The sequence below is a fragment of the Asterias rubens genome, chromosome 3 (assembly GCF_902459465.1).
Source record: "Asterias rubens chromosome 3, eAstRub1.3, whole genome shotgun sequence".
Lineage (NCBI taxonomy): Eukaryota > Metazoa > Echinodermata > Asteroidea > Forcipulatida > Asteriidae > Asterias > Asterias rubens.
Window position 1 is genome coordinate 6568296 of NC_047064.1, and position 27037 is coordinate 6595332.

Below are 27037 nucleotides of genomic sequence, written 5' to 3' on the forward strand. Positions count from 1 at the left end.
GAGTAAGCGTTCGAATGAGTTCACATAAAACGGTGTACCCTTTCAAACCGTATTGATAATTCCGGCACAAAGATGACCAATCAACGTACAGCACTGAAGCTATAAAGCGACATTAGGTTGATTGGAATTGAAGACGGCTTTTCAATGCCTTTTTGTATTAAAAACGGAAGTATGGTGGCCCTGAAGGGACACAGCCAGTCGCGAATATTTTGGCGACGTCACGACTGGCTGTGTCCCTTCAGGGCCACCATACGGAAGCGCTATAGTTAAAGTCACCTGGACGTGGTATTTTTTCAAAATAAAGCTTTTGTCACTATTATATGTGTTTTGATGAGTGGAATGTGAATAAACAGTTAACTAAGGTTTTAAATAATCAGTTCTTATGTTATTTACAAATTTAAGAGTCGACCCCGACCCGAGAGGGCGCTGTTCGTGACGTCAATCGAGGCAGACTTTGCCTGAAACGCGTAGAGTAAACACAATTGCAAAGTACATGTCCGGACCAAGTCGTGAGTTTGTACGTTTCAGGTGTATTGGTGATGAATGCAGAAAAACACTTTTTTAAATGTACCAACTCACGACTTGGACGTACCAGTACTTTGCACGTGTGTTTACTATACGCATTGCAGGCAAAGTCTGCCTCGATTGACGTCACAAAAGGGGTAGGCGGAGTCAGCCCCAAACAACCTTATATTTTTTTTTTTTACATATAAATCGTGACAAACAATTACCTAAAATAATTGTTTTATTGTTCGTAAGCATATACTCTTATGTTTGAAAGAAAAACAATTCTATTTCCAGGTGACCTTAAGGAAAATCGGCAATTATTAAGAAGTGACTGTTATAAAAGAGGAAGGGAAATGTCAAACTCAATTCTGTGATATACTCGATCATTTTTCAATATAAGTCTTCATCATGAAAGAGTGGGAACAAATGGATTACAGACATCTAACCTCACGTAAATATGGTAAAGAGTTCATTTTGCTTTCATCCCCCTGCGGTGCATATTGTCAACATCAAACATATTATCCAATGACATCATTCTGAAAAAAAGGAGTCAGTACATTTTTTACGGTGATGTCTTGGTACTCTAATCTGTATTTTGTAAAGCTCTAAAGGCTCAACTTTTCCTCTGTACATTTTTCTTTCTAGTGCGCTATGATCTTGAAGGATTAGCGCCTTATAAGTTTTAATTGTTATGTTATGTTATGTTATGTACCTTGCTTGACTTTGTTTAGATACTTTGTAGAAACATGGCGTCATTGGATTTCAACAACTAATGAGTCTTCACAATTCAAGGAGTAATTATTTCGTCAGACAAGACAGAAGATGTCTCATTCAAGGCCGTTTTAGTATCATTGAAAGTCAGAAATGAACCAAGTTTCCAGGTTGTCTTAAAGTGAACTTAATTGATTTTAAGGCCCCTAAACAAGTTTAGGATTGATTTTTAACTAACTACATTCACATCCAGAATGATTTTTGTACTGTCTTGTCTTTTTACTTTCCCGTGTGTCTTGCCTTTCCCTTTGATCAACCTCGTTGTCCATTTCTCTGAAAAATGTAAATTCAGTCTGTTCTTTTTCTAAAGTTTATTTCCCTAACTGCTTTGTATTGTTTAAATATTTTAATTTTATATAGAATATTTACTGTTTTAATGTATATTAGACGCAATTGAATATTCTGATTGTGATTTTCTTTTGTATTTTCAGTTATTAAACCATTTATCCCGAAACGGCCGGAGTCTTTGAAAGTATTGACTCTGCAACCCGCAAACACTATCAAAAAGCTTTCAGCATTAAGATGACCAATAAACGTGCAGCACGGAAACGAGGTGTCGTTCAAACCATTGGTTTTAAATTGAAGGTGAATTTCACCTTGCGTTTGTTTAATGAAGACGGAATCGCACACACAAGCATGACAGACAATATAATTGCGATTTGACCGTTAACCACTTTATTTATTTCAGGTGTGAAAGGGTGATTTAATTTGACGGACACCTGATGACCAAAAAGCTTAAGGAACAAGATTACTTTTGAATAGAATCCAGAATCAATTGATTATAAAGCAATATCGTGTTGTGGTATAAAGAGATTACTGACAACACGCTTTGCGGTGTAAACAAACAACTCAATTGTTTATGTCCATGGTGCTGTTGACCAGTGTCATTGGATCTGGGGCTATTTTATGGCCGGCCCCTCAATAGACTCGTCTCCAGGATGCACTCGGTTTCGTTGCTTGAACTGCACGGAAATCTGTAATTAATTTGTGTACTTAAAGGCACTGGAGCCTTTTTGGTAATATTGTCAAACACGTATAATAGGTATCTCACGTTGTGCAAATGCATGTAAAAGAACCAAGTTTAGACTAAAAGGCCTGGACACTATTGGTAAATACTCAAAATAATTGTTAACATAAGATTGGTAACATGCAATTGAGAGCTGTTGATAGTATAACACAGAGTGAGAAACGGGTCCCTCTAAAGTGACATAGTTTTTGAGAAAGAAGTAATTTCGCACTAAAATATTTGAATTGAATTCGAGTCCTTAGCTCTGAAAGCACATAACTAATTGTTCAACAAGGGTGTTTATTCTTCAATCCTCGCGCAACTTCGATGACCAAAATTAGTTCAAATTTTCACATGTTTGTTATGTCTTGCATATGTTGAGATACCATGGAGGTGGAACTATTTCTACCTCCATGGATACACCAGGTGAGAAGACTGGCCTTTTACAATTACCAAAGGTGTTCAATGCCTTTAATGTGTTTGCCATGGTGTTTCTGACAGTGGCTGCTGATTGCACCACACAATACCTTCTAAACCAGAGGTGTTGAAGTCAGTCTCAATATATCAAACAAACAAAATCAACCTTAAATTGTTTTCTCCTCTTTCAATCACCTTGAGTACCTTGTCTGGAGTTACGTGCGCTGCATAAGATTGTGGGGTCATCATTTGTTTTACTCATGAGCTGAAACAGGGTTAACCCTTTTACAGTCCATACGGATGTAGTCTTGGGTATCATTCCGTCAGAAGCCTGGCTGGTACAGCCGAAATCACTACCTCCCCAAACTTTACGAAGTGGTTAGTGTCTTTCTTAAGGACACATGTGTCACAACTGGGACTCGAACCCACACTCTGCTGATCAGAAACACCAGAGTTTGAATTCGGTGCTCTTAACCACTCGCCACGACACTTCCACGAACCATAAAAATGTGTTTCCTTGTTCAAGCACACTGAGAACCTTATCAGGGGTTTATTATAAGATTGCGGAATGATTAACATTACTATTATAAAAGTCGTACATCCCATCAAAGGAAATCTACGATTGGCTAGCTATTGGGATGGTCGCATGTGTGGAGACAGCCTTGTATGGACACTTACTATCGCTTAGATAATGGACCAAACAATTAGACCGTACCGTGAACCTTTATTGATAAGCGAGGTTCTCGCGTATGTAATTCAATCTTACATCGTGCGTCTGGATTGAATGCTAATTACAGTTTTTTTTTACAGTTTTAACTTTGCGCTGAGATACCGCGCAGTAATCAAGGTCTGGGAGGGTTTTAACTGTTTTATTTATTTATTGTTTACTGCTGTCTTTCCCTGGACGGCCTCTGCTTGTAATAATAAGTATTGTATTGTCGGAAGAATTAACAAAAAAATAAAATAATTTGTTTTTACACAACCTATTTAAAACAAATGTTGTGAACATAGAAGTCCTTTCTGCTCTAAGCTGACTGGGTCAGCTTAAAGGGACACGTTGCCTTCGATCGGTCGAGCCTTTAAAAAGTGTTTGAAACCATTGTTGTGAAATGCACATGATCAGAAAGATGTTTTAAAATGATCCACACAAAATAATATGACTCGAAATTGCGTGGGCCTACCTTTTATTATGCGAACTGACACGATCGGCCATTTTGTTGAGTCAAATATTTGACTCCAAAAAATAGCGTGTTAGTTCACGACCTATTAAAAAACACGTGCAATTTTGAGTCATTTTTATGTGAATCATTATGTTCTACTTTTAAAACAGCTTTCCTACCAAATGCATTTCATAACGAAAATGTTTCAATCGCTTTTCTTAAACCAACTCGCCCGATCCAAGGCAACGTGTCCCTTTAAGTTCTTTCTTCTCTGTGGTGGCATTAGATGTGAAAGCCGTCGACATTTCTTGAGGCACTTTCCCATCGTCAATAAGATTAGAAAAACAAAATATTCTTTTCTTTCAACTATTTACAAAAATAACAACCGTTTTTTGTTTGTTATATAAAACTATACACAAAATGACAATACTTTGACGTCATGCGTGGGAGTTTGCTTTGTTATACCTCCATGCTGCAAATACGGCTAACAAGGTTTTCGCGAATATTTCTGAAAAACACCGGATGAGGGTGTTGAACAAGCTTATTTTGACACAACTAAAATCTATTTATACTCATGTGAACTTGATTTCCTTAATGATTGAAAAACATTTCGAATGAATTCAGCAAAGATCACGACTTGCTGTTTTTGTTCAAGTAAGTCTTTAAAGGCAGTGGACACTATTGGTAATTGTCAAAGACTAGCCTTCACAGTTGGTGTATCTCAACATATGCATAAAATAACAAAACTGTGAAAATTTGAGCTCAATCGGTCATCGAACTTGCGAGATAATAATGAAAGAAAAAACACCCTTGTCACACGAAGTTGTGTGCGTTTAGATAGTTGATTTCGAGACCTCAAGTTCTAAATCTGTGGTCTCGAAATCAAATTTGTGGAAAATAACTTCTTTCTCGAAAACTATGGCACTTCAGAGGGAGCCGTTTCTCACAATGTTTTATACCATCAACCTCTCCCCATTACTCGTCACCATGAAAGGCTTTATGTTAATAATTATTTTGAGTAATTACCAATAGTGTCCACTGCCTTTAACGAACACATAATTAAACGCATAGCAGCTGCTGATACATACAACGAGGATACGAGTGCCGAGGATCAAGCGTAGTACTGGATAAAAGTTGATAGCAAAATCTAAAATCTTTTATATTGCAAAAGCACTAAAAACAAAAAAATCATTGAAGGTGTATGAGAAACAGTATGAACACTCTGGAAGTCGTGTTTCAGACTCCCCACACAAACCAAACGGTCGTATGCACACAAGGCGACCATACGCCAAAGATGGCTGGAAAGTCCGAACAAGACTAAAAGTGTAAAAAAAAGAGTATTTGTTGCAGAGTAAAAACAGGCATGCTTAGCAGAGCATAATGTTGGGCTTTCCCCATGTTGTCGTACGGTCCCTTTTGAAAAATTTTGCCTGCTAAAAACATTGCGGTGCTAAACCCAACAATGTAATATTTATTATGTTTTTCTATAAAAAAAAACAAAAAAACATGGCCACTAGCTCCCGTACGCCCAGTGTACCACACAATTAAAACAATCAAAAACATTTTAATGCCCTTTTTCGAGAATTGTGTGTGTGTGTTTAAATGAATCGTACCTTATTTCAGAGAACTAGAGCGTTTGTGCTGTTGCCGTTTGCTGAATCGGGTCTATGGCCAAAGAGGGCGCACCAGTAGACTCTCCAGGACGCACCCGCTTTCGGCGAAATCGCTTCTGTACGAGTTGCTTCAGCTGAGTGCGGAAATGCTCGTATTTGAAGCAATAAACGACTGGATTCACGCACATGTTGCACATGATCATACTCATAAACGCCTGACCAATGAGAATTACTAATGCGCCGGAGCTTGAAGAAAATGCACCGATGGCAATGAACACCCGAAACGCCTGCATCGGAGTCCAGCAAATGAAGAACATGCAACCAGCAATCAACAACGTCATGATGACGTTTCTCTTAGCCTTGCTCAAGATACCATTTTGCTGATTGGCGTTAACATTGTCAAGTTTGTGTCGAAGAACGAGGAGTATTCTCACGTATGAAAACGAGATGAGTGTCACAGGAATAGCGTACTCCACCAACATAATCACAATGAACAGAACGATCCTAGCAGTGGGACTTGTGGAATAATCATAGCCGCACTTGTTACCAGTGAATTTGAACAAAAAGGTAGACCTCAGCGCATACGTGAAACCGATGATCCAAGCAACACACATTGAAACTTTGATCTTTAAGAGTGAGCAGTAGTTGCGGTGTTTGACCGGATAGCACGTGGCAAGAAAACGCTCCAGCGATATCACCACCAGATTGTACGTGGATGCTACGCTTACACCCCAAACGAAAAAACCTGAGCCAACCAACCTACAGAGAATCAAACCGAAGAAATTAATTTCCAAATTGTCCAAAAGCGAAGTTTGTCTGATAAAAGTCACTGCGAGGAACACCAAACCAGAGATGAAGTCGATGATGGACTGGTGACGGATAAGTCGGTTAGTGAAGGAGCTGAACTGTTTACGCCTGACCGTCATGACGAAAATCGCCAAACCGTTTCCGAGGATAGCCAAAAATGCCACGATCATATTAAACACAAAAGCCAAACCTTCACTTGCCATTGTAGGCTGATCGGGAAAAAAAGTTTATCAAAAATACTCTGAAGTATTTTGATCAGATTGTTTGCTGCTCCAACAACAGATGAATATAAGTTGAGATTGTTGAGTGTACTAAGTAAAGGCTTGATTGTTTTGAGAAAGATATCATCAACTAAAATGGCGCGACTTAGTTTGGTGAAAGCAGGAAATATCAATGGTAAATTCAGAAACCCACAGCATGTGGTTTATACTGATAACTTCGGATCTCTCACCAACTATCCTTGTCCAGGCGAACAGTAGTGGGGCCAAAGCATAAAACGAATGTGCGGAGTAGTCGAAGGTATTTGAATAAAACTGTACAGGGCAACCTTAGACGATTATATTTATAGGAATCCACATCACACACCGTATACAACACTGAACATGTTATTCAAAATTGAAGTTTGGCGGCTAAATTGCACCAAAGATCCTTTTAGAGTCATGTAATGCTTTCCGCAAGCTTTCAGCATTTCTTGTTAACCTGTAAAGTGCCACCGACTTTCAAGCAAACAAAAAATCGGGACCTGATTCTCGTTGATCACAAACAATCAACTTCAAAATAAAAGTTTGAAGGTTAATTTGCAGCCAAGATCCTTTCAGAGTCATGTGTGGCTTTCTGCCAGCTTTCAGCATTTCTTAAGACGCCACCGACTTTGAAGCAAACCAAATATCGGGACCTGAATCTTGTTGATCACAAACAATCTACTCATCATCATTCGGCATAGACTTGCGTCTGTGCCCGCTCGTCATCAGGTTGTAATGGGGGCGCACTCCTGGAGTTGCCGCAATCACCTGGTGTCTGTCAACAATCTACTGTTGCAGTGAAATACTCTAGATTTGAAAGATCAACGCATTTAATTTCTTGACACACATTCTCGTCAAGAAACCTACAGTTAGACTATTCTTCTAGGTCATTCTTTTAAATTCTCAAGAAAAAAGAAAGAAAAAAAGATAGTAACCGGATACAACTTTTCGTCAAGACCTCCAGAAACTTTAATCCAAATCTTCAGGTCGGCTCAGAGAAGAAATGACTTCAAATGAGACCTGGAAAGACAGACTCGGCTTCGAGTGCAGAAACTTAATAGACCAACAAAATACAAAGTCGGCTCAGAGCAGAAATGACGACGTATGAGACCTAGAAAGACCCGGTTGGTTAAGAGGACAAAGAACTTGGATATTTTCTGGGTTAAAAAAGGGTTCTGTCTTTTCTGGGTCGGCAATCAAAGTGAAAGACGCTAAAAAATGAAAGATCAACGCTTTTAATTTCTTGACACACAATTCTCACCAAGAAACTTTCAGATTAAGAATACTCGTCAAGGTCGTTCTTATAAATGATCAAGGCAATAAAAGAAAACGGTAACCGTGCACATCGGAATAAAACTAGTCGTCAAGACCTTCAAATTGTGTTTACCCCAAACAGTCTACTGCAGTGAAAGAATTAAAAATGAATTTCTCAACACATAATATTCTCGTAACGAAACTTGCAAGTTATTCAATGTCTTCAAGGTTATAAAACAAAAGCAAAAAAAAAACGGAAAAAAAGAGTCGGCTTCGAGCACGGACACTTAATATAAACAAAACTTAGGATTACGTATACATTCTGTGCATATAGGAATGTTATTTTTTTGGCAAAACCATCAAATACCGTTTTTGTTTTCCCGTGACTATCTGCACATTTGAGTGAACCGTACCTTATTTCTAAAATCTTACATCGCTTGTGTCGTTGCCAATTGCTGAATCGGGTCTATGGCCAAAGAGGGCGCACCAGTAGACTCCTCTCCAGGACGCACTCGGTTTAGACCAAATCGGCTCCGTACAAGTTGCTTGAGCTGTGTACGGAAATGCTCGTACTTGAAGCAATAAACGACTGGATTTACACTCATGTTGCACATGATCATACCCATGAGTGCCTGTCCAAGGAGATTAACTGATGAGGAGAGTGGCCGAGCATGCGATAGTCACGTTCAACGCAGTTGCACAGCCGTCATTTGATTCCATCGTAAAATTGATTACAAATGAAAATGTAGCGAAATAAATTGTGAAGTTTTTTAGTATGAGTTTTTGCAGCGGATTTTATATTAAAAAAAGGTTAAATTGGGGTATGTTGAATGAACTCTCAGTGTAACAAATTTGAGGTAAAATTTTCTTATAAATCAATGTGAAATCCGCGGGAAAAAAAAACGTTTTATTTACTACTTTCGATCTCAAAAACACCGCTTTGTACACCGAGTGCACCAGTAATGCAACCGAAAGCTAAAATAAACCAGCCTGAGATTTAGAAAGTATTTAAATAAAACTGTTAAACCTCAGGCAAGGTTGAACGATTGTCTAAGGCTCCAAATAATAAAATGAACGCGCAGTGTTGAATATAGTCATTGCTTTATGAAAAGATTTGTCTCGAGAACTTAGCAATGAACAATACATTTGAGTTATATATAAATGCACCAAGGTCCTACAAAAGAATGTAATTCCTGTTTAACTTATCAAGAGTCACAGGCACTCGAGGTTTAAACACCTACATCGAATTGACAAATTGGTTATCACAAATACTCGCGGGGTTTATCTTTTATATAATTTGAGGGCCAATGCTTTTTACTCTCCCTAATATAATGTTTCCTGTTCTTAGAGGAAAGCTCCAAAAACCCTTTGGGAGTATGTGTACATCTCGTTAAGTTCCTTCGGGAATAATATGTTACATATTCCTAACGTTTTTGTCAAAAGCCACTTTACCGTCAAACCAAACCTTTACATAAATTTCATAAAACTGGTAGTGAAACTCGAGTTCTTAAAGTAACTGGACACTTTTGGTAATTACTCAAAATAGTTGTTAGCATACAAACTTACTTGTTTAACGATCAAAGGAGAGCTGTTGATAGTATATAAAACATTTTTTAGAAACGGCTCCCTCTGAAGTAACGTAGTCTCGAGAAAGAAGTAATTTTCCACTCAAATAATGTTATGTGAATTTGACTTCGAGACCTCAGAATTAGATTTTAGAATTAGGCATTAGTAGACAGCACACAACTTCGTTAGACAAGGTTGTTTTTTCTTCCAGTTTTATCATTCTTTTGAATCCTCAAGGTAACAAAAAAATCGGTATTAAACTAATTGTCAAAACCTACAACAATTTGTGTTTTATACAAATCTTCAAGTCGGCTCAGAGAAGAAAGGACTTAGTAAGACCCGGATAGACAGAGTCGGCCTATAGCACAGAGACTTAAAGCCATTGGACACAGTCGGAACAGAACCAAAAAAAAGTTCACAGATTTACAAATAACTTACAGGGTTTACAAAAGGTAATGGTGAAAGACTTCTGTTGAAATGGAATGCTTTACTTTGTGAGAAAACATTAAAACAATATCGATTCTCGATATTACGGATGACACGGCGAAACGTGCGGAAACAAGGGTGGGTTTTCCCCGTTATTTTCTCCCGACTCCGATGAACAATTGAGCCTAAATTATCACAGGTTTGTTATTTTATATATAAAATGTGATACACGAAGTGTGGGCCTTGGACAATCGTGTAAATGTCCAATGGCTTTAATAAACAAAAAAAAATACAAAGTCGGCTCGTCAGAGCAGAAATTACCTTTAAGACATAGAACGAACCGGTTGGCTAGAAGCACAATGGATATTTTTGTGGTCTAAGTTCTGTCTTTATGGGCAATCAATGTGGAAGATGCTAACATTGAAAGATCAACGCTTTTAGTTTCTTGATACACATTCTCGTCAAGATACTTTCAGATTAAGAATATTCTTCTTGGTAGTTCTTGTAAATCTTCAAGGTAACAATACAAAAAGGTAACCGTGCACATCGATGTAAAACTTTTCGTCAAGATCTTCAAAACGTTTGTATTTTAACAACATCTTCAGGCTCAGAGAAGAAAAGACTTTAAGGAACATAACAGAGTTTATAAGAAAACAAATCTTGAATACTATAAATTTGCATGAAACTTACACGGTCTAATGATGATGATGGTAGGAAACATATTTTGAAATATTTAGGTCTGAAATGTCATTTTTGATGAGAAATAAATACAACTTGTCAGAGTTTACCGCTCAGTGAGCGTTTTATTCATTTTTATTTCAAACGATATCATGCAAATGTGTAGTGTGGTTTTTTGTTTCACCATGTTCTGGTGACCCAGGTGGTCGATCGACCTCAAACCTCTCCAGGTTTTTTCAGTGTTTTGGTATTATGGTGGATTACATAAAGTGCTTACACTGCCAGCAACTGTTAGCTAAAACCAATTTTGCAATGTTCCTTTAATAAGACCCGGAAAGGCAGAGTCGGCTTCGAGCAAAGAGACTTATTAGACCTAGAAAGACCCATTCAGCTCAGAGCAGAATGATTTTTACCTGGAAAGAACCGGTCAGTTCAGAGCACAACAGAACATGGATATTTTCTGGCCGCTCGAAATGAAAGATTAATTCTTTTAGTTTCCTGACTCACCTACCCGTCGAGCTAGCAAATTTCCTCGATCGTCAAAAAAAAAGTACGTTCTGTGGATTTCGGAATATTACCTTTTTGGCAAAACCATCAAATACCGTTTGCGTTTTCTCGTGAATTATTTGCATATTTGTGTGAATCGTACCCTATTTCTTAGTTCTTACATCGCCTGTGTGATTGCCGATTGCTGTATCGGGTCTATGGCCAAAGAGGGCGCATCTTTAGACTCAACTCCAGGACGCACTCGGTTTCGACCAAATCGGCCCCGTACAAGTTGCTTAAGCTGTGTACGGAAATGCTCGTACTTGAAGCAATAAACGACTGGATTCACGCTCATGTTGCACATGATCATACCAATGAGTGCCTGTCCCAGGAGATTAACTAACGCCCAGTATACCGCACAAACCCGTGCACATCGGAATAACAATTTTCGTTAAAACAATCAAAAGCATTTTATGCCCTTTTTCGGGAATTTTGTGCGTGTTTGAATGAATCGTACCTTATTTCTGAGAACTAGAGCGCTTGTGCTGTTGCTGTTTGCTGAATCGGGTCTATGGCCAAAGAGGGCGCACCAGTAGACTCCACTCCAGGATGCACTCGGTTATGGCGAAATCGCTTCTTTACGAGTTGCTTGAGCTGTGTGCGGAAATGCTCGTACTTGAAGCAATAAACGACTGGATTCACGCACATGTTGCACATGATCAAACCCATAAATACCTGACCCAGGAGAGTTACTAACGAACTTGAGCTTGAAGAAACTGCACCAATGGTAATGAACACCCGCAACGTCTGCATTGGAGTCCAACAAATGAAGAACATGAAACCAGCAATCAACAACGTAATTATGACGTTTCTTTTGGCCTTGCTCAAGATACGGTTTTGCTGATTGGCGTTAGCATTGTCAAGTTTGTGTCGAAGAACGAGGAGTATTCTACCGTACGGAAACGATATCAAGATCACTGGAATAATGTACTCCACCAACATGATCAAAATGAATAGAACGATCCTAGCAGTGGGACTTATGGAATAATCAAAGCCGCACTTGTTGTCAGTGATTTTGTACAAAATGATAAACCTTATCGCATAGGCGAAACCGATGACCCAAGCAGCACACATTGAAACTTTGATCTTGAAGAGTGAGCAGTAGTTGCGTAGTTGACCGGATAGCACGTGGCAAGAAAACGCTCCAGCGATATCACCACCAGATTGTACGTGGATGCTACGCTTAAACCCCAAACAAAAAAACTTGAGCGAACCAACCTACAGAGAATCCACCCGGAGAAATTCCCCTCTAGATTGTCCAAAAGCGAAGTTTGTCTAATAACAGTCACAGCGAGGAACACCAAACCAGAGACGAAGTCGATGATGGATTGGTGACGGATAAGTCGGTTTGTGAAGGAGCTGAACTGTTTACGTCTGACCGTCATGACGAAAATCACCAAACCGTTTCCACAGATGGCAAAGCATGCCATGATCATGTTGAACGCAAAAGCCAAACCTTCACTTGCCATTGTAAGCTGAGTGGAAAGAAAAAGTTTATCAAAAGATACTCTGAAGAATTCTGATCAGACGGTTTGCTGCTCCAAGAACAGATGGATATAAGTTGAGTTTTGGTTGAATTCACTCGGTAAAATCTTGATTGTTTTGAGAGAGATATCATCAACTAAAATGGCGCGACTGAGTTTTGTGAAAGCAGGAAATATCGATGAGAAATTCAGAAACACCCCCAAGTGGTTTATACTAATAACTTCAGATCTATCACGCAGTATCCAGCCGAACGGTAGTGGGACCAAAGCATAAAACGAATCTGCCGGAGGAGTCGAAGATATCTGAATACAACTGTACAGGGCAAGCTTGTGCGATTGTTTTTTATAGGAATCTACATGACGAACACTACTGACGCTGGACATTGTTTTCAAAATTTAAGTTTGAAGGCTAATTTTCACCAAAGATCCTTTCAGAGTTCTGTAATACAATTTGCCAGCTTGTTAAGGTCCTTGCGGCATTTCTTGTTAACCTGTAAAACGCCACCGACTTTCAAGCAAACAAAAAATCGGGACCTGAGTCTTGTTTATCACAAACATTTTAATGGCGGTGAAAGACTCTGACATTGAAAGATCAACTCTTTACATTTCTTGACACACATTCTCGTCAAGAAACTTACGGTAAGAATATGTATCTAGGTCATCCTTTTAAATCCTCAAGAAAAAAAGAAAGAAAAAAAGATAGTAACCGGTATACAACTTTTCGTCAAGACCTCCAGAAACTTTAATCAAAATTTTCAGGTCGGCTCAGAGAAGAAATGACTTCAAATGAGACCTGGAAAGACAGGCTCGGCTTCGAGCACAGAGACTTAATTAAGACCAAAAAAACACTGAGTCTGCTCAGAGCAGAAATGACTTATAAGACACAGAAAGACCCGGTTGGCTAAGAGAACAAAAGAGCTTGGATATTTTCTGGGTCTAAGTTCTGTCTTCTCTAAGCCGGCAATCAAAGTGAAAGACGCTAAAATTGAAAGATCAATGCTTTTAATTTCTTGACACACAATTCTCACCAAGAAACTTTCAGATTAAGAATACTTGTCAAGGTCGTTCTTATAAATGATCAAGGCAACAAAGGAAAACAGTAACAGTGCACGTCGGTATAAAACTAGTCGTCAAGACCTTCAAATTTAAACCGCGACCTGAATCGTGTTTACCACAAACAGTCTACTGCAGTGAAAGAATTAAAAATGAATTTCTCAACACATAATATTCTCGTAACGAAACTTGCAAGTTATTCAATGTCGTCAAGGTTATAAAACAAAAGCAAAAAACTTTATATTTAGACTTTCAAATTTGTTTGTGTGCTATCCAAATCTCCAAGTCGGCTCAGAAAAGAAAAGACTTAATAAGACACGGAAAAAAAGAGTCGGCTTCGAGCACGGACACTTAATATAAAAAAAAACTTAGGATTACGTATACATTCTGTGCATATAGGAATGTTATTTTTTTGGCAAAACCATCAAATAACGTTTTTGTTTTCTGCATATTTGAGTGAACCGTACCTTATTTCTAAAATCTTACATCGCTTGTGTCGTTGCCAATTGCTGAATCGGGTCTATGGCCAAAGAGGGCGCACCGGTAGACTCCACTCCAGGACGCACTCGGTTTAGACCAAATCGGCTCCGTACAAGTTGCTTGAGCTGTGTACGGAAATGCTCGTACTTGAAGCAATAAACGACTGGATTTACACTCATGTTGCACATGATCATACCCATGAGTGCCTGTCCAAGGAGATTAACTGATGAGGAGAGTGGCCGAGCATGCGATAGTCACGTTCAACGCAGTTGCAAAGCCGTCATTTGATTCCATCGTAAAATTGATTACAAATGAAAATGTAGCGAAATAAATTGTGAAGTTTTTTAGTATGACTTTTTGCAGCGGATTTTATATTAAAAAAGGTTAAATTGGGGTATGTTGAATGAACTATCAGTGTAACAAATTTGAGGTAAAATTTTCTTATAAATCAATGTGAAATCCTCGGGAAAAACGGTTTATTGACTACTTTCGATCTCAAAAACACCGCTTTGTACACCGAGTGCACCAGTAATGCAACCGAAAGCTAAAATAAACCAGCCTGAGATTTAGAAAGTATTTAAATAAAACTGTAAAACCTCAGGCAAGGTTGAACGATTGTCTAAGGCTCCAAATAATAAAATGAACGCGCAGTGTTGAATATAGTCATTGCTTTATGAAAAGATTTGTCTCGAGAACTTAGCAATGAACAATACATTTGAGTTATATATAAATGCACCAAGGTCCTACAAAAGAATGTAATTCCTGTTTAACTTATCAAGAGTCACAGGCACTCGAGGTTTAAACACCTACATCGAATTGACAAATTGGTTATCACAAATACTCGCGGGGTTTATCTTTTATATAATTTGAGGGCCAATGCTTTTTACTCTCCCTAATATAATGTTTCCTGTTCTTAGAGGAAAGCTCCAAAAACCCTTTGGGAGTATGTGTACATCTCGTTAAGTTCCTTCGGGAATAATATGTTACATATTCCTAACGTTTTTGTCAAAAGCCACTTTACCGTCAAACCAAACCTTTACATAAATTTCATAAAACTGGTAGTGAAACTCGAGTTCTTAAAGGCAGTGGACACTTTTGGTAATTACTCAAAATAGTTGTTAGCATACAAACTTACTTGTTTACCGATCAAAGGAGAGCTGTTGATAGTATATAAAACATTCGTTAGAAACGGCTCCCTCTGAAGTAACGTAGTCTCGAGAAAGAAGTAATTTTCCACTCAAATAATGTTATGTGAATTTGACTTCGAGACCTCAGAATTAGATTTTAGAATTAGGCATTAGTAGACAGCACACAACTTCGTTAGACAAGGTTGTTTTTTCTTCGAGTTTTATCATTCTTTTGAATCCTCAAGGTAACAAAAAAATCGGTATTAAACTAATTGTCAAAACCTACAACAATTTGTGTTTTATACAAATCTTCAAGTCGGCTCAGAGAAGAAAGGACTTAGTAAGACCCGGATAGACAGAGTCGGCCTATAGCACAGAGACTTAAAGCCATTGGACACTTTCGGAACAGAACCAAAACAAAGTTCACAGATTTACAAATAACTTACAGGGTTTACAAAAGGTAATGGTGAAAGACTTCTGTTGAAATGGAATGCTTTACTTTTTGAGAAAACATTAAAACAATATCAATTCTCGAAATTACGGATGACACGGCGAAACGTGCGGAAACAAGGGTGGGTTTTCCCCGTTATTTTCTCCCGACTCCGATGACCGATTGAGCCTAAATTATCACAGGTTTGTTATTTTATATATAAAATGTGATACACGAAGTGTGGGCCTTGGACAATCGTGTAAATGTCCAATGGCTTTAATCAACCAAAAAAAATACCAAGTCGGCTCGTCAGAGCAGAAATTACCTTTAAGACATAGAACGAACCGGTTGGCTAGAAGCACAATGGATATTTTTGTGGTCTAAGTTCTGTCTTTATGGGCAATCAATGTGGAACATGCTAACATTGAAAGATCAACGCTTTTAGTTTCTTGACACGCAATTCTCACCAAGAAACTTTCAGATTAAGAATACTCGTCAAGGTCGTTCTTATAAATGATCAAGGCAACAAAGGAAAACAGTAACCGTGCACATCGGTATAAAACTAGTCGTCAAGACCTTCAAATTTAAACCGCGACCTGAATTGTGTTTACCACAAACAATCTACTGCAACGAAAGACTTAACAATGAATTTCTTAACACATAATATTCTCGTAACGAAACTTGCAAATTATTCATAGTCCTCAAGGTAACAAAACAAAAACAGTAAACCGTGCACATCGGAATAAAACTTTTCATTTAGACTTTCAAAATGTTTTGTGTGCTATCCAAATCTTCAAATCGGCTCAGAAAAGAAAAGACCCGTAAAAAAGGAAGTCGGCTTCGAGCATGGACACTTCATAATAAAAACAACTTAGGATTACGTACATTCTGTGCATATAGGAAGATTATTTTTTGGCAAAACCATCGAATATCGTTTGTGTTTTCTCGTGAATTATTTGCATATTTGAGTGATTCGTACCTTATTTCTTAGTTCTTACATCGCCTGTGTAATTGCCGATTGCTGTATCGGGTCTATGGCCAAAGAGGGCGCATCGTTAGACTCCACTCCAGGACGCACTCGGCTTCGACCAAATCGGCCCCGTACAAGTTGCTTAAACTGTGTACGGAAATGCTCGTACTTGAAGCAATAAACGACAGGGTTCACGCTCATGTTGCACATGATCAAACCCGTGAAAGCCAGACTGATTGAAGTGAATGACCTTGTTCTTCTTGTGACGACACCAATGGTTAGGAGAAATCGCAAAGTCTGCGTCGGGGTCCAGCAAATGAAGAACATGCAACCAGCGATCAGCATCGTCATGATGACGTTTCTCTTAGCCTTACTGAAGACACCATCTTGCTGATTGGCGTTAGCAATGTCAAGTTTGTGTCGAAGAACGAGGAGTATTGTAACGTACGAAAACGATATAAGGATGACTGGAACGATATACTCGACGAAAACAGTTACACAAAACACAATATTCAATGCAGTGGGACTAATGGAACGATTAAAGCCGCACCGATTCCCATTGACTTTGTAGAGGAAAATATACATGACAGCATATATGAACCCGATGATCCAAGCAACACACATTGAAACGTTGATCTTAAAGAGTGAGCAGTAGTTGCGGTGTTTGACCGGATAGCACGTGGCAAGAAAACGCTCCAGCGATATCACCACCAGATTGTACGTGGATGCTACGCTTACACCCCAAACAAAGAAGTTTGAGAAAATCAACCTGCAGAGAATCCAACCAGAGAAATGTATCTCTACATTCTCCAGAAGCGAACTTTGAATGATCCCAGTCATGAGGAGAAACACCAAACCAGAGATGAAGTCGATGATGGATTGGTGACGGATAAGTCGGTTAGTGAAGGAGCTGAACTGTTTACGCCTGACCGTCATGACGAAAATCACCAAACCGTTTCCGAGGATAGCCAAAAATGCCATGATCATATTTAACACAAAAGCCAAACCTTCACTTGCCATTGTAGGCTGATCGGGAAAAAAGTTTATCAAAAAATACTCTGAAGTATTTTGATCAGATTGTTTGCTGCTCCAACAACAGATGAATATATGTTGAGATTGTTGAGTGTACTAAGTAAAGGCTTGATTGTTTTGAGAAAGATATCATCAACTAAAATGACGCGACTTAGTTTGGTGAAAGCAGGAAATATCAATGGCAAATTCAGAAACCCACAGCATGTGGTTTATACTGATAACTTCGGATCTCTCACCAACTATCCTTGTCCAGGCGAACAGTAGTGGGGCCAAAGCATAAAACGAATGTGCGGAGTAGTCGAAGGTATTTGAATAAAACTGTACAGGGCAACCTTAGACGATTATATTTATAGGAATCCACATCACACACCGTATACAACACTGAACATTTTATTCAAAATTGAAGTTTGGCGGCTAAATTGCACCAAAGATCCTTTTAGAGTCATGTAATGCTTTCCGCAAGCTTTCAGCATTTCTTGTTAACCTGTAAAGTGCCACCGACTTTCAAGCAAACAAAAAATCGGGACCTGATTCTCGTTGATCACAAACAATCAACTTCAAAATAAAAGTTTGAAGGTTAATTTGCAGCCAAGATCCTTTCAGAGTCATGTGTGGCTTTCTGCCAGCTTTCAGCATTTCTTAAGACGCCACCGACTTTGAAGCAAACCAAATATCGGGACCTGAATCTTGTTGATCACAAACAATCTACTCATCATCATTCGGCATAGACTTGCGTCTGTGCCCGCTCGTCATCAGGTTGTAATGGGGGCGCACTCCTGGAGTTGCCGCAATCACCTGGTGTCTGTCAACAATCTACTGCTGCAGTGAAATACTCTAGATTTGAAAGATCAACGCATTTAATTTCTTGACACACATTCTCGTCAAGAAACCTACAGTTAGACTATTCTTCTAGGTCATTCTTTTAAATTCTCAAGAAAAAAGAAAGAAAAAAAGATAGTAACCGGTATACAACTTTTCGTCAAGACCTCCAGAAACTTTAATCCAAATCTTCAGGTCGGCTCAGAGAAGAAATGACTTCAAATGAGACCTGGAAAGACAGACTCGGCTTCGAGTGCAGAAACTTAATAGACCAACAAAATACAAAGTCGGCTCAGAGCAGAAATGACGACGTATGAGACCTAGAAAGACCCGGTTGGTTAAGAGGACAAAGAACTTGGATATTTTCTGGGTTAAAAAAGGGTTCTGTCTTTTCTGGGTCGGCAATCAAAGTGAAAGACGCTAAAAAATGAAAGATCAACGCTTTAATTTCTTGACACACAATTCTCACCAGAAACTTTCAGATTAAGAATACTCGTCAAGGTCGTTCTTATAAATGATCAAGGCAATAAAAGAAAACGGTAACCGTGCACATCGGAATAAAAACTAGTCGTCAAGACCTTCAAATTTAAACCGCGACCTGAATTGTGTTTACCACAAACAGTCTACTGCAGTGAAAGAATTAAAAATGAATTTCTCAACACATAATATTCTCGTAACGAAACTTGCAAGTTATTCAATGTCTTCAAGGTTATAAAACAAAAGCAAAAAAAAACGGAAAAAAAAGAGTCGGCTTCGAGCACGGACACTTAATATAAACAAAACTTAGGATTACGTATACATTCTGTGCTATAGGAATGTTATTTTTTGGCAAAACCATCAAATACCGTTTGTGTTTTCCCGTGACTATCTGCACATTTGAGTGAACCGTACCTTATTTCTAAAATCTTACATCGCTTGTGTCGTTGCCAATTGCTGAATCGGGTCTATGGCCAAAGAGGGCGCACCAGTAGACTCCACTCCAGGACGCACTCGGTTTAGACCAAATCGGCTCCGTACAAGTTGCTTGAGCTGTGTACGGAAATGCTCGTACTTGAAGCAATAAACGACTGGATTTACACTCATGTTGCACATGATCATACCCATGAGTGCCTGTCCAAGGAGATTAACTGATGAGGAGAGTGGCCGAGCATGCGATAGTCACGTTCAACGCAGTTGCACAGCCGTCATTTGATTCCATCGTAAAATTGATTACAAATGAAAATGTAGCGAAATAATTGTGAAGTTTTTTAGTATGAGTTTTTGCAGCGGATTTTATATTAAAAAAAGGTTAAATTGGGGTATGTTGAATGAACTCTCAGTGTAACAAATTTGAGGTAAAATTTTCTTATAAATCAATGTGAAATCCGCGGGAAAAAAAAACGTTTTATTTACTACTTTCGATCTCAAAACACCGCTTTGTACACCGAGTGCACCAGTAATGCAACCGAAAGCTAAAATAAACCAGCCTGAGATTTAGAAAGTATTTAAATAAAACTGTAAAACCTCAGGCAAGGTTGAACGATTGTCTAAGGCTCCAAATAATAAAATGAACGCGCAGTGTTGAATATAGTCATTGCTTTATGAAAAGATTTGTCTCGAGAACTTAGCAATGAACAATACATTTGAGTATATATAAATGCACCAAGGTCCTACAAAAGAATGTAATTCCTGTTTAACTTATCAAGAGTCACAGGCACTCGAGGTTTAAACACCTACATCGAATTGACAAATTGGTTATCACAAATACTCGCGGGGTTTATCTTTTATATAATTTGAGGGCCAATGCTTTTTACTCTCCCTAATATAATGTTCCTGTTCTTAGAGGAAGCTCCAAAAACCCTTTGGGAGTATGTGTACATCTCGTTAAGTTCCTTCGGAATAATATGTTACATATTCCTAACGTTTTTGTCAAAAGCCACTTTACCGTCAACCAAACCTTTACATAAATTTCATAAACTGGTAGTGAAACTCGAGTTCTTAAAGTAACTGGACACTTTTGGTAATTACTCAAAATAGTTGTTAGCATACAAACTTACTTGTTTAACGATCAAAGGAGAGCTGTTGATAGTATATAAAACATTCGTTAGAAACGGCTCCCTCTGAAGTAACGTAGTCTCGAGAAAGAAGTAATTTTCCACTCAAATAATGTTATGTGAATTTGACTTCGAGACCTCAGAATTAGATTTTAGAATTAGGCATTAGTAGACAGCACACAACTTCGTTAGACAAGGTTTGTTTTTCTTCGAGTTTTATCATTCTTTTGAATCCTCAAGGTAACAAAAAAATCGGTATTAAACTAATTGTCAAAACCTACAACAATTTGTGTTTTATACAAATCTTCAAGTCGGCTCAGAGAAGAAAGGACTTAGTAAGACCCGGATAGACAGAGTCGGCCTATAGCACAGAGACTTAAAGCCATTGGACACTTTCGGAACAGAACCAAAACAAAGTTCACAGATTTACAATAACTTACAGGGTTTACAAAAGGTAATGGTGAAAGACTTCTGTTGAAATGGAATGCTTTACTTTTTGAGAAAACATTAAAACAATATCAATTCTCGAAATTACGGATGACACGGCGAAACGTGCGGAAACAAGGGTGGGTTTTCCCCGTTATTTTCTCCCGACTCCGATGACCGATTGAGCCTAAATTATCACAGGTTTGTTATTTTATATATAAAATGTGATACACGAAGTGTGGGCCTTGGACAATCGTGTAAATGTCCAATGGCTTTAATCAACCAAAAAAAAATACCAAGTCGGCTCGTCAGAGCAGAAATTACCTTTAAGACATAGAACGAACCGGTTGGCTAGAAGCACAATGGATATTTTTGTGGTCTAAGTTCTGTCTTTATGGGCAATCAATGTGGAACATGCTAACATTGAAAGATCAACGCTTTTAGTTTCTTGACACGCAATTCTCACCAAGAAACTTTCAGATTAAGAATACTCGTCAAGGTCGTTCTTATAAATGATCAAGGCAACAAAGGAAAACAGTAACCGTGCACATCGGTATAAAACTAGTCGTCAAGACCTTCAAATTTAAACCGCGACCTGAATTGTGTTTACCACAAACAATCTACTGCAACGAAAGACTTAACAATGAATTTCTTAACACATAATATTCTCGTAACGAAACTTGCAAATTATTCATAGTCCTCAAGGTAACAAAACAAAAACAGTAAACCGTGCACATCGGAATAAAACTTTTCATTTAGACTTTCAAAATGTTTTGTGTGCTATCCAAATCTTCAAATCGGCTCAGAAAAGAAAAGACCCGTAAAAAAGGAAGTCGGCTTCGAGCATGGACACTTCATAATAAAAACAACTTAGGATTACGTACATTCTGTGCATATAGGAAGATTATTTTTTGGCAAAACCATCGAATATCGTTTGTGTTTTCTCGTGAATTATTTGCATATTTGAGTGATTCGTACCTTATTTCTTAGTTCTTACATCGCCTGTGTAATTGCCGATTGCTGTATCGGGTCTATGGCCAAAGAGGGCGCATCGTTAGACTCCACTCCAGGACGCACTCGGCTTCGACCAAATCGGCCCCGTACAAGTTGCTTAAACTGTGTACGGAAATGCTCGTACTTGAAGCAATAAACGACAGGGTTCACGCTCATGTTGCACATGATCAAACCCGTGAAAGCCAGACTGATTGAAGTGAATGACCTTGTTCTTCTTGTGACGACACCAATGGTTAGGAGAAATCGCAAAGTCTGCGTCGGGGTCCAGCAAATGAAGAACATGCAACCAGCGATCAGCATCGTCATGATGACGTTTCTCTTAGCCTTACTGAAGACACCATCTTGCTGATTGGCGTTAGCAATGTCAAGTTTGTGTCGAAGAACGAGGAGTATTGTAACGTACGAAAACGATATAAGGATGACTGGAACGATATACTCGACGAAAACAGTTACACAAAACACAATATTCAATGCAGTGGGACTAATGGAACGATTAAAGCCGCACCGATTCCCATTGACTTTGTAGAGGAAAATATACATGACAGCATATATGAACCCGATGATCCAAGCAACACACATTGAAACGTTGATCTTAAAGAGTGAGCAGTAGTTGCGGTGTTTGACCGGATAGCACGTGGCAAGAAAACGCTCCAGCGATATCACCACCAGATTGTACGTGGATGCTACGCTTACACCCCAAACAAAGAAGTTTGAGAAAATCAACCTGCAGAGAATCCAACCAGAGAAATGTATCTCTACATTCTCCAGAAGCGAACTTTGAATGATCCCAGTCATGAGGAGAAACACCAAACCAGAGATGAAGTCGATGATGGATTGGTGACGGATAAGTCGGTTAGTGAAGGAGCTGAACTGTTTACGCCTGACCGTCATGACGAAAATCACCAAACCGTTTCCGAGGATAGCCAAAAATGCCATGATCATATTTAACACAAAAGCCAAACCTTCACTTGCCATTGTAGGCTGATCGGGAAAAAAAGTTTATCAAAAAATACTCTGAAGTATTTTGATCAGATTGTTTGCTGCTCCAACAACAGATGAATATATGTTGAGATTGTTGAGTGTACTAAGTAAAGGCTTGATTGTTTTGAGAAAGATATCATCAACTAAAATGACGCGACTTAGTTTGGTGAAAGCAGGAAATATCAATGGCAAATTCAGAAACCCACAGCATGTGGTTTATACTGATAACTTCGGATCTCTCACCAACTATCCTTGTCCAGGCGAACAGTAGTGGGGCCAAAGCATAAAACGAATGTGCGGAGTAGTCGAAGGTATTTGAATAAAACTGTACAGGGCAACCTTAGACGATTATATTTATAGGAATCCACATCACACACCGTATACAACACTGAACATTTTATTCAAAATTGAAGTTTGGCGGCTAAATTGCACCAAAGATCCTTTTAGAGTCATGTAATGCTTTCCGCAAGCTTTCAGCATTTCTTGTTAACCTGTAAAGTGCCACCGACTTTCAAGCAAACAAAAAATCGGGACCTGATTCTCGTTGATCACAAACAATCAACTTCAAAATAAAAGTTTGAAGGTTAATTTGCAGCCAAGATCCTTTCAGAGTCATGTGTGGCTTTCTGCCAGCTTTCAGCATTTCTTAAGACGCCACCGACTTTGAAGCAAACCAAATATCGGGACCTGAATCTTGTTGATCACAAACAATCTACTCATCATCATTCGGCATAGACTTGCGTCTGTGCCCGCTCGTCATCAGGTTGTAATGGGGGCGCACTCCTGGAGTTGCCGCAATCACCTGGTGTCTGTCAACAATCTACTGCTGCAGTGAAATACTCTAGATTTGAAAGATCAACGCATTTAATTTCTTGACACACATTCTCGTCAAGAAACCTACAGTTAGACTATTCTTCTAGGTCATTCTTTTAAATTCTCAAGAAAAAAGAAAGAAAAAAAGATAGTAACCGGTATACAACTTTTCGTCAAGACCTCCAGAAACTTTAATCCAAATCTTCAGGTCGGCTCAGAGAAGAAATGACTTCAAATGAGACCTGGAAAGACAGACTCGGCTTCGAGTGCAGAAACTTAATAGACCAACAAAATACAAAGTCGGCTCAGAGCAGAAATGACGACGTATGAGACCTAGAAAGACCCGGTTGGTTAAGAGGACAAAGAACTTGGATATTTTCTGGGTTAAAAAAGGGTTCTGTCTTTTCTGGGTCGGCAATCAAAGTGAAAGACGCTAAAAAATGAAAGATCAACGCTTTTAATTTCTTGACACACAATTCTCACCAAGAAACTTTCAGATTAAGAATACTCGTCAAGGTCGTTCTTATAAATGATCAAGGCAATAAAAGAAAACGGTAACCGTGCACATCGGAATAAAACTAGTCGTCAAGACCTTCAAATTTAAACCGCGACCTGAATTGTGTTTACCACAAACAGTCTACTGCAGTGAAAGAATTAAAAATGAATTTCTCAACACATAATATTCTCGTAACGAAACTTGCAAGTTATTCAATGTCTTCAAGGTTATAAAACAAAAGCAAAAAAAAACGGAAAAAAAGAGTCGGCTTCGAGCACGGACACTTAATATAAACAAAACTTAGGATTACGTATACATTCTGTGCATATAGGAATGTTATTTTTTTGGCAAAACCATCAAATACCGTTTGTGTTTTCCCGTGACTATCTGCACATTTGAGTGAACCGTACCTTATTTCTAAAATCTTACATCGCTTGTGTCGTTGCCAATTGCTGAATCGGGTCTATGGCCAAAGAGGGCGCACCAGTAGACTCCACTCCAGGACGCACTCGGTTTAGACCAAATCGGCTCCGTACAAGTTGCTTGAGCTGTGTACGGAAATGCTCGTACTTGAAGCAATAAACGACTGGATTTACACTCATGTTGCACATGATCATACCCATGAGTGCCTGTCCAAGGAGATTAACTGATGAGGAGAGTGGCCGAGCATGCGATAGTCACGTTCAACGCAGTTGCACAGCCGTCATTTGATTCCATCGTAAAATTGATTACAAATGAAAATGTAGCGAAATAAATTGTGAAGTTTTTTAGTATGAGTTTTTGCAGCGGATTTTATATTAAAAAAAGGTTAAATTGGGGTATGTTGAATGAACTCTCAGTGTAACAAATTTGAGGTAAAATTTTCTTATAAATCAATGTGAAATCCGCGGGAAAAAAACGTTTTATTTACTACTTTCGATCTCAAAAACACCGCTTTGTACACCGAGTGCACCAGTAATGCAACCGAAAGCTAAAATAAACCAGCCTGAGATTTAGAAAGTATTTAAATAAAACTGTAAAACCTCAGGCAAGGTTGAACGATTGTCTAAGGCTCCAAATAATAAAATGAACGCGCAGTGTTGAATATAGTCATTGCTTTATGAAAAGATTTGTCTCGAGAACTTAGCAATGAACAATACATTTGAGTTATATATAAATGCACCAAGGTCCTACAAAAGAATGTAATTCCTGTTTAACTTATCAAGAGTCACAGGCACTCGAGGTTTAAACACCTACATCGAATTGACAAATTGGTTATCACAAATACTCGCGGGGTTTATCTTTTATATAATTTGAGGGCCAATGCTTTTTACTCTCCCTAATATAATGTTTCCTGTTCTTAGAGGAAAGCTCCAAAAACCCTTTGGGAGTATGTGTACATCTCGTTAAGTTCCTTCGGGAATAATATGTTACATATTCCTAACGTTTTTGTCAAAAGCCACTTTACCGTCAAACCAAACCTTTACATAAATTTCATAAAACTGGTAGTGAAACTCGAGTTCTTAAAGTAACTGGACACTTTTGGTAATTACTCAAAATAGTTGTTAGCATACAAACTTACTTGTTTAACGATCAAAGGAGAGCTGTTGATAGTATATAAAACATTCGTTAGAAACGGCTCCCTCTGAAGTAACGTAGTCTCGAGAAAGAAGTAATTTTCCACTCAAATAATGTTATGTGAATTTGACTTCGAGACCTCAGAATTAGATTTTAGAATTAGGCATTAGTAGACAGCACACAACTTCGTTAGACAAGGTTGTTTTTTCTTCGAGTTTTATCATTCTTTTGAATCCTCAAGGTAACAAAAAAATCGGTATTAAACTAATTGTCAAAACCTACAACAATTTGTGTTTTATACAAATCTTCAAGTCGGCTCAGAGAAGAAAGGACTTAGTAAGACCCGGATAGACAGAGTCGGCCTATAGCACAGAGACTTAAAGCCATTGGACACTTTCGGAACAGAACCAAAACAAAGTTCACAGATTTACAAATAACTTACAGGGTTTACAAAAGGTAATGGTGAAAGACTTCTGTTGAAATGGAATGCTTTACTTTTTGAGAAAACATTAAAACAATATCAATTCTCGAAATTACGGATGACACGGCGAAACGTGCGGAAACAAGGGTGGGTTTTCCCCGTTATTTTCTCCCGACTCCGATGACCGATTGAGCCTAAATTATCACAGGTTTGTTATTTTATATATAAAATGTGATACACGAAGTGTGGGCCTTGGACAATCGTGTAAATGTCCAATGGCTTTAATCAACCAAAAAAAATACCAAGTCGGCTCATCAGAGCAGAAATTACCTTTAAGACATAGAACGAACCGGTTGGCTAGAAGCACAATGGATATTTTTGTGGTCTAAGTTCTGTCTTCATGGGCAATCAATGTGGAAGATGCTAACATTGAAAGATCAACGCTTTTAGTTTCTTGACACGCAATTCTCACCAAGAAACTTTCAGATTAAGAATACTCGTCAAGGTCGTTCTTATAAATGATCAAGGCAACAAAGGAAAACAGTAACCGTGCACATCGGTATAAAACTAGTCGTCAAGACCTTCAAATTTAAACCGCGACCTGAATTGTGTTTACCACAAACAATCTACTGCAACGAAAGACTTAACAATGAATTTCTTAACACATAATATTCTCGTAACGAAACTTGCAAATTATTCATAGTCCTCAAGGTAACAAAACAAAAACAGTAAACCGTGCACATCGGAATACAACTTTTCATTTAGACTTTCAAAATGTTTTGTGTGCTATCCAAATCTTCAAATCGGCTCAGAAAAGAAAAGACCGGAAAAAGGGAGTCGGCTTCGAGCATGGACACTTAATAATAAAACAAAACTTAGGATTACGTACATTCTGTGCATATAGGAAG

At 38.5% G+C, this 27037-nt stretch overlaps 4 protein-coding genes across 4 annotated transcripts; all 4 read right to left on the reverse strand.

Annotated features, from left to right (window-relative positions):
* Positions 1-5488: 5488 nt before the first annotated feature.
* On the reverse strand, positions 5489-6484 carry LOC117288009 (neuropeptide FF receptor 2-like). Its single transcript, XM_033768685.1, has one exon. It carries the CDS (start codon positions 6482-6484, stop codon positions 5489-5491), a length of 996 nt encoding a protein of 331 aa, XP_033624576.1.
* Positions 6485-11464: 4980 nt separating this feature from the next.
* On the reverse strand, positions 11465-12462 carry LOC117288010 (C-X-C chemokine receptor type 5-like). Its single transcript, XM_033768686.1, has 2 exons — positions 12277-12462; positions 11465-12175 (listed from the first exon to the last, which is right to left on the reverse strand). The coding sequence occupies exons 1-2, from the start codon at positions 12460-12462 to the stop codon at positions 11465-11467; spliced, it is 897 nt and encodes a 298-aa protein (XP_033624577.1).
* Positions 12463-16561: 4099 nt separating this feature from the next.
* Positions 16562-17518, reverse strand: LOC117288012 (substance-P receptor-like). Its single transcript, XM_033768687.1, has one exon. It carries the CDS (start codon positions 17516-17518, stop codon positions 16562-16564), a length of 957 nt encoding a protein of 318 aa, XP_033624578.1.
* A 4322-nt stretch (positions 17519-21840) lies between these two features.
* LOC117288013 (substance-P receptor-like) lies at positions 21841-22797 on the reverse strand. Its single transcript, XM_033768688.1, has one exon. It carries the CDS (start codon positions 22795-22797, stop codon positions 21841-21843), a length of 957 nt encoding a protein of 318 aa, XP_033624579.1.
* Positions 22798-27037: the final 4240 nt, after the last annotated feature.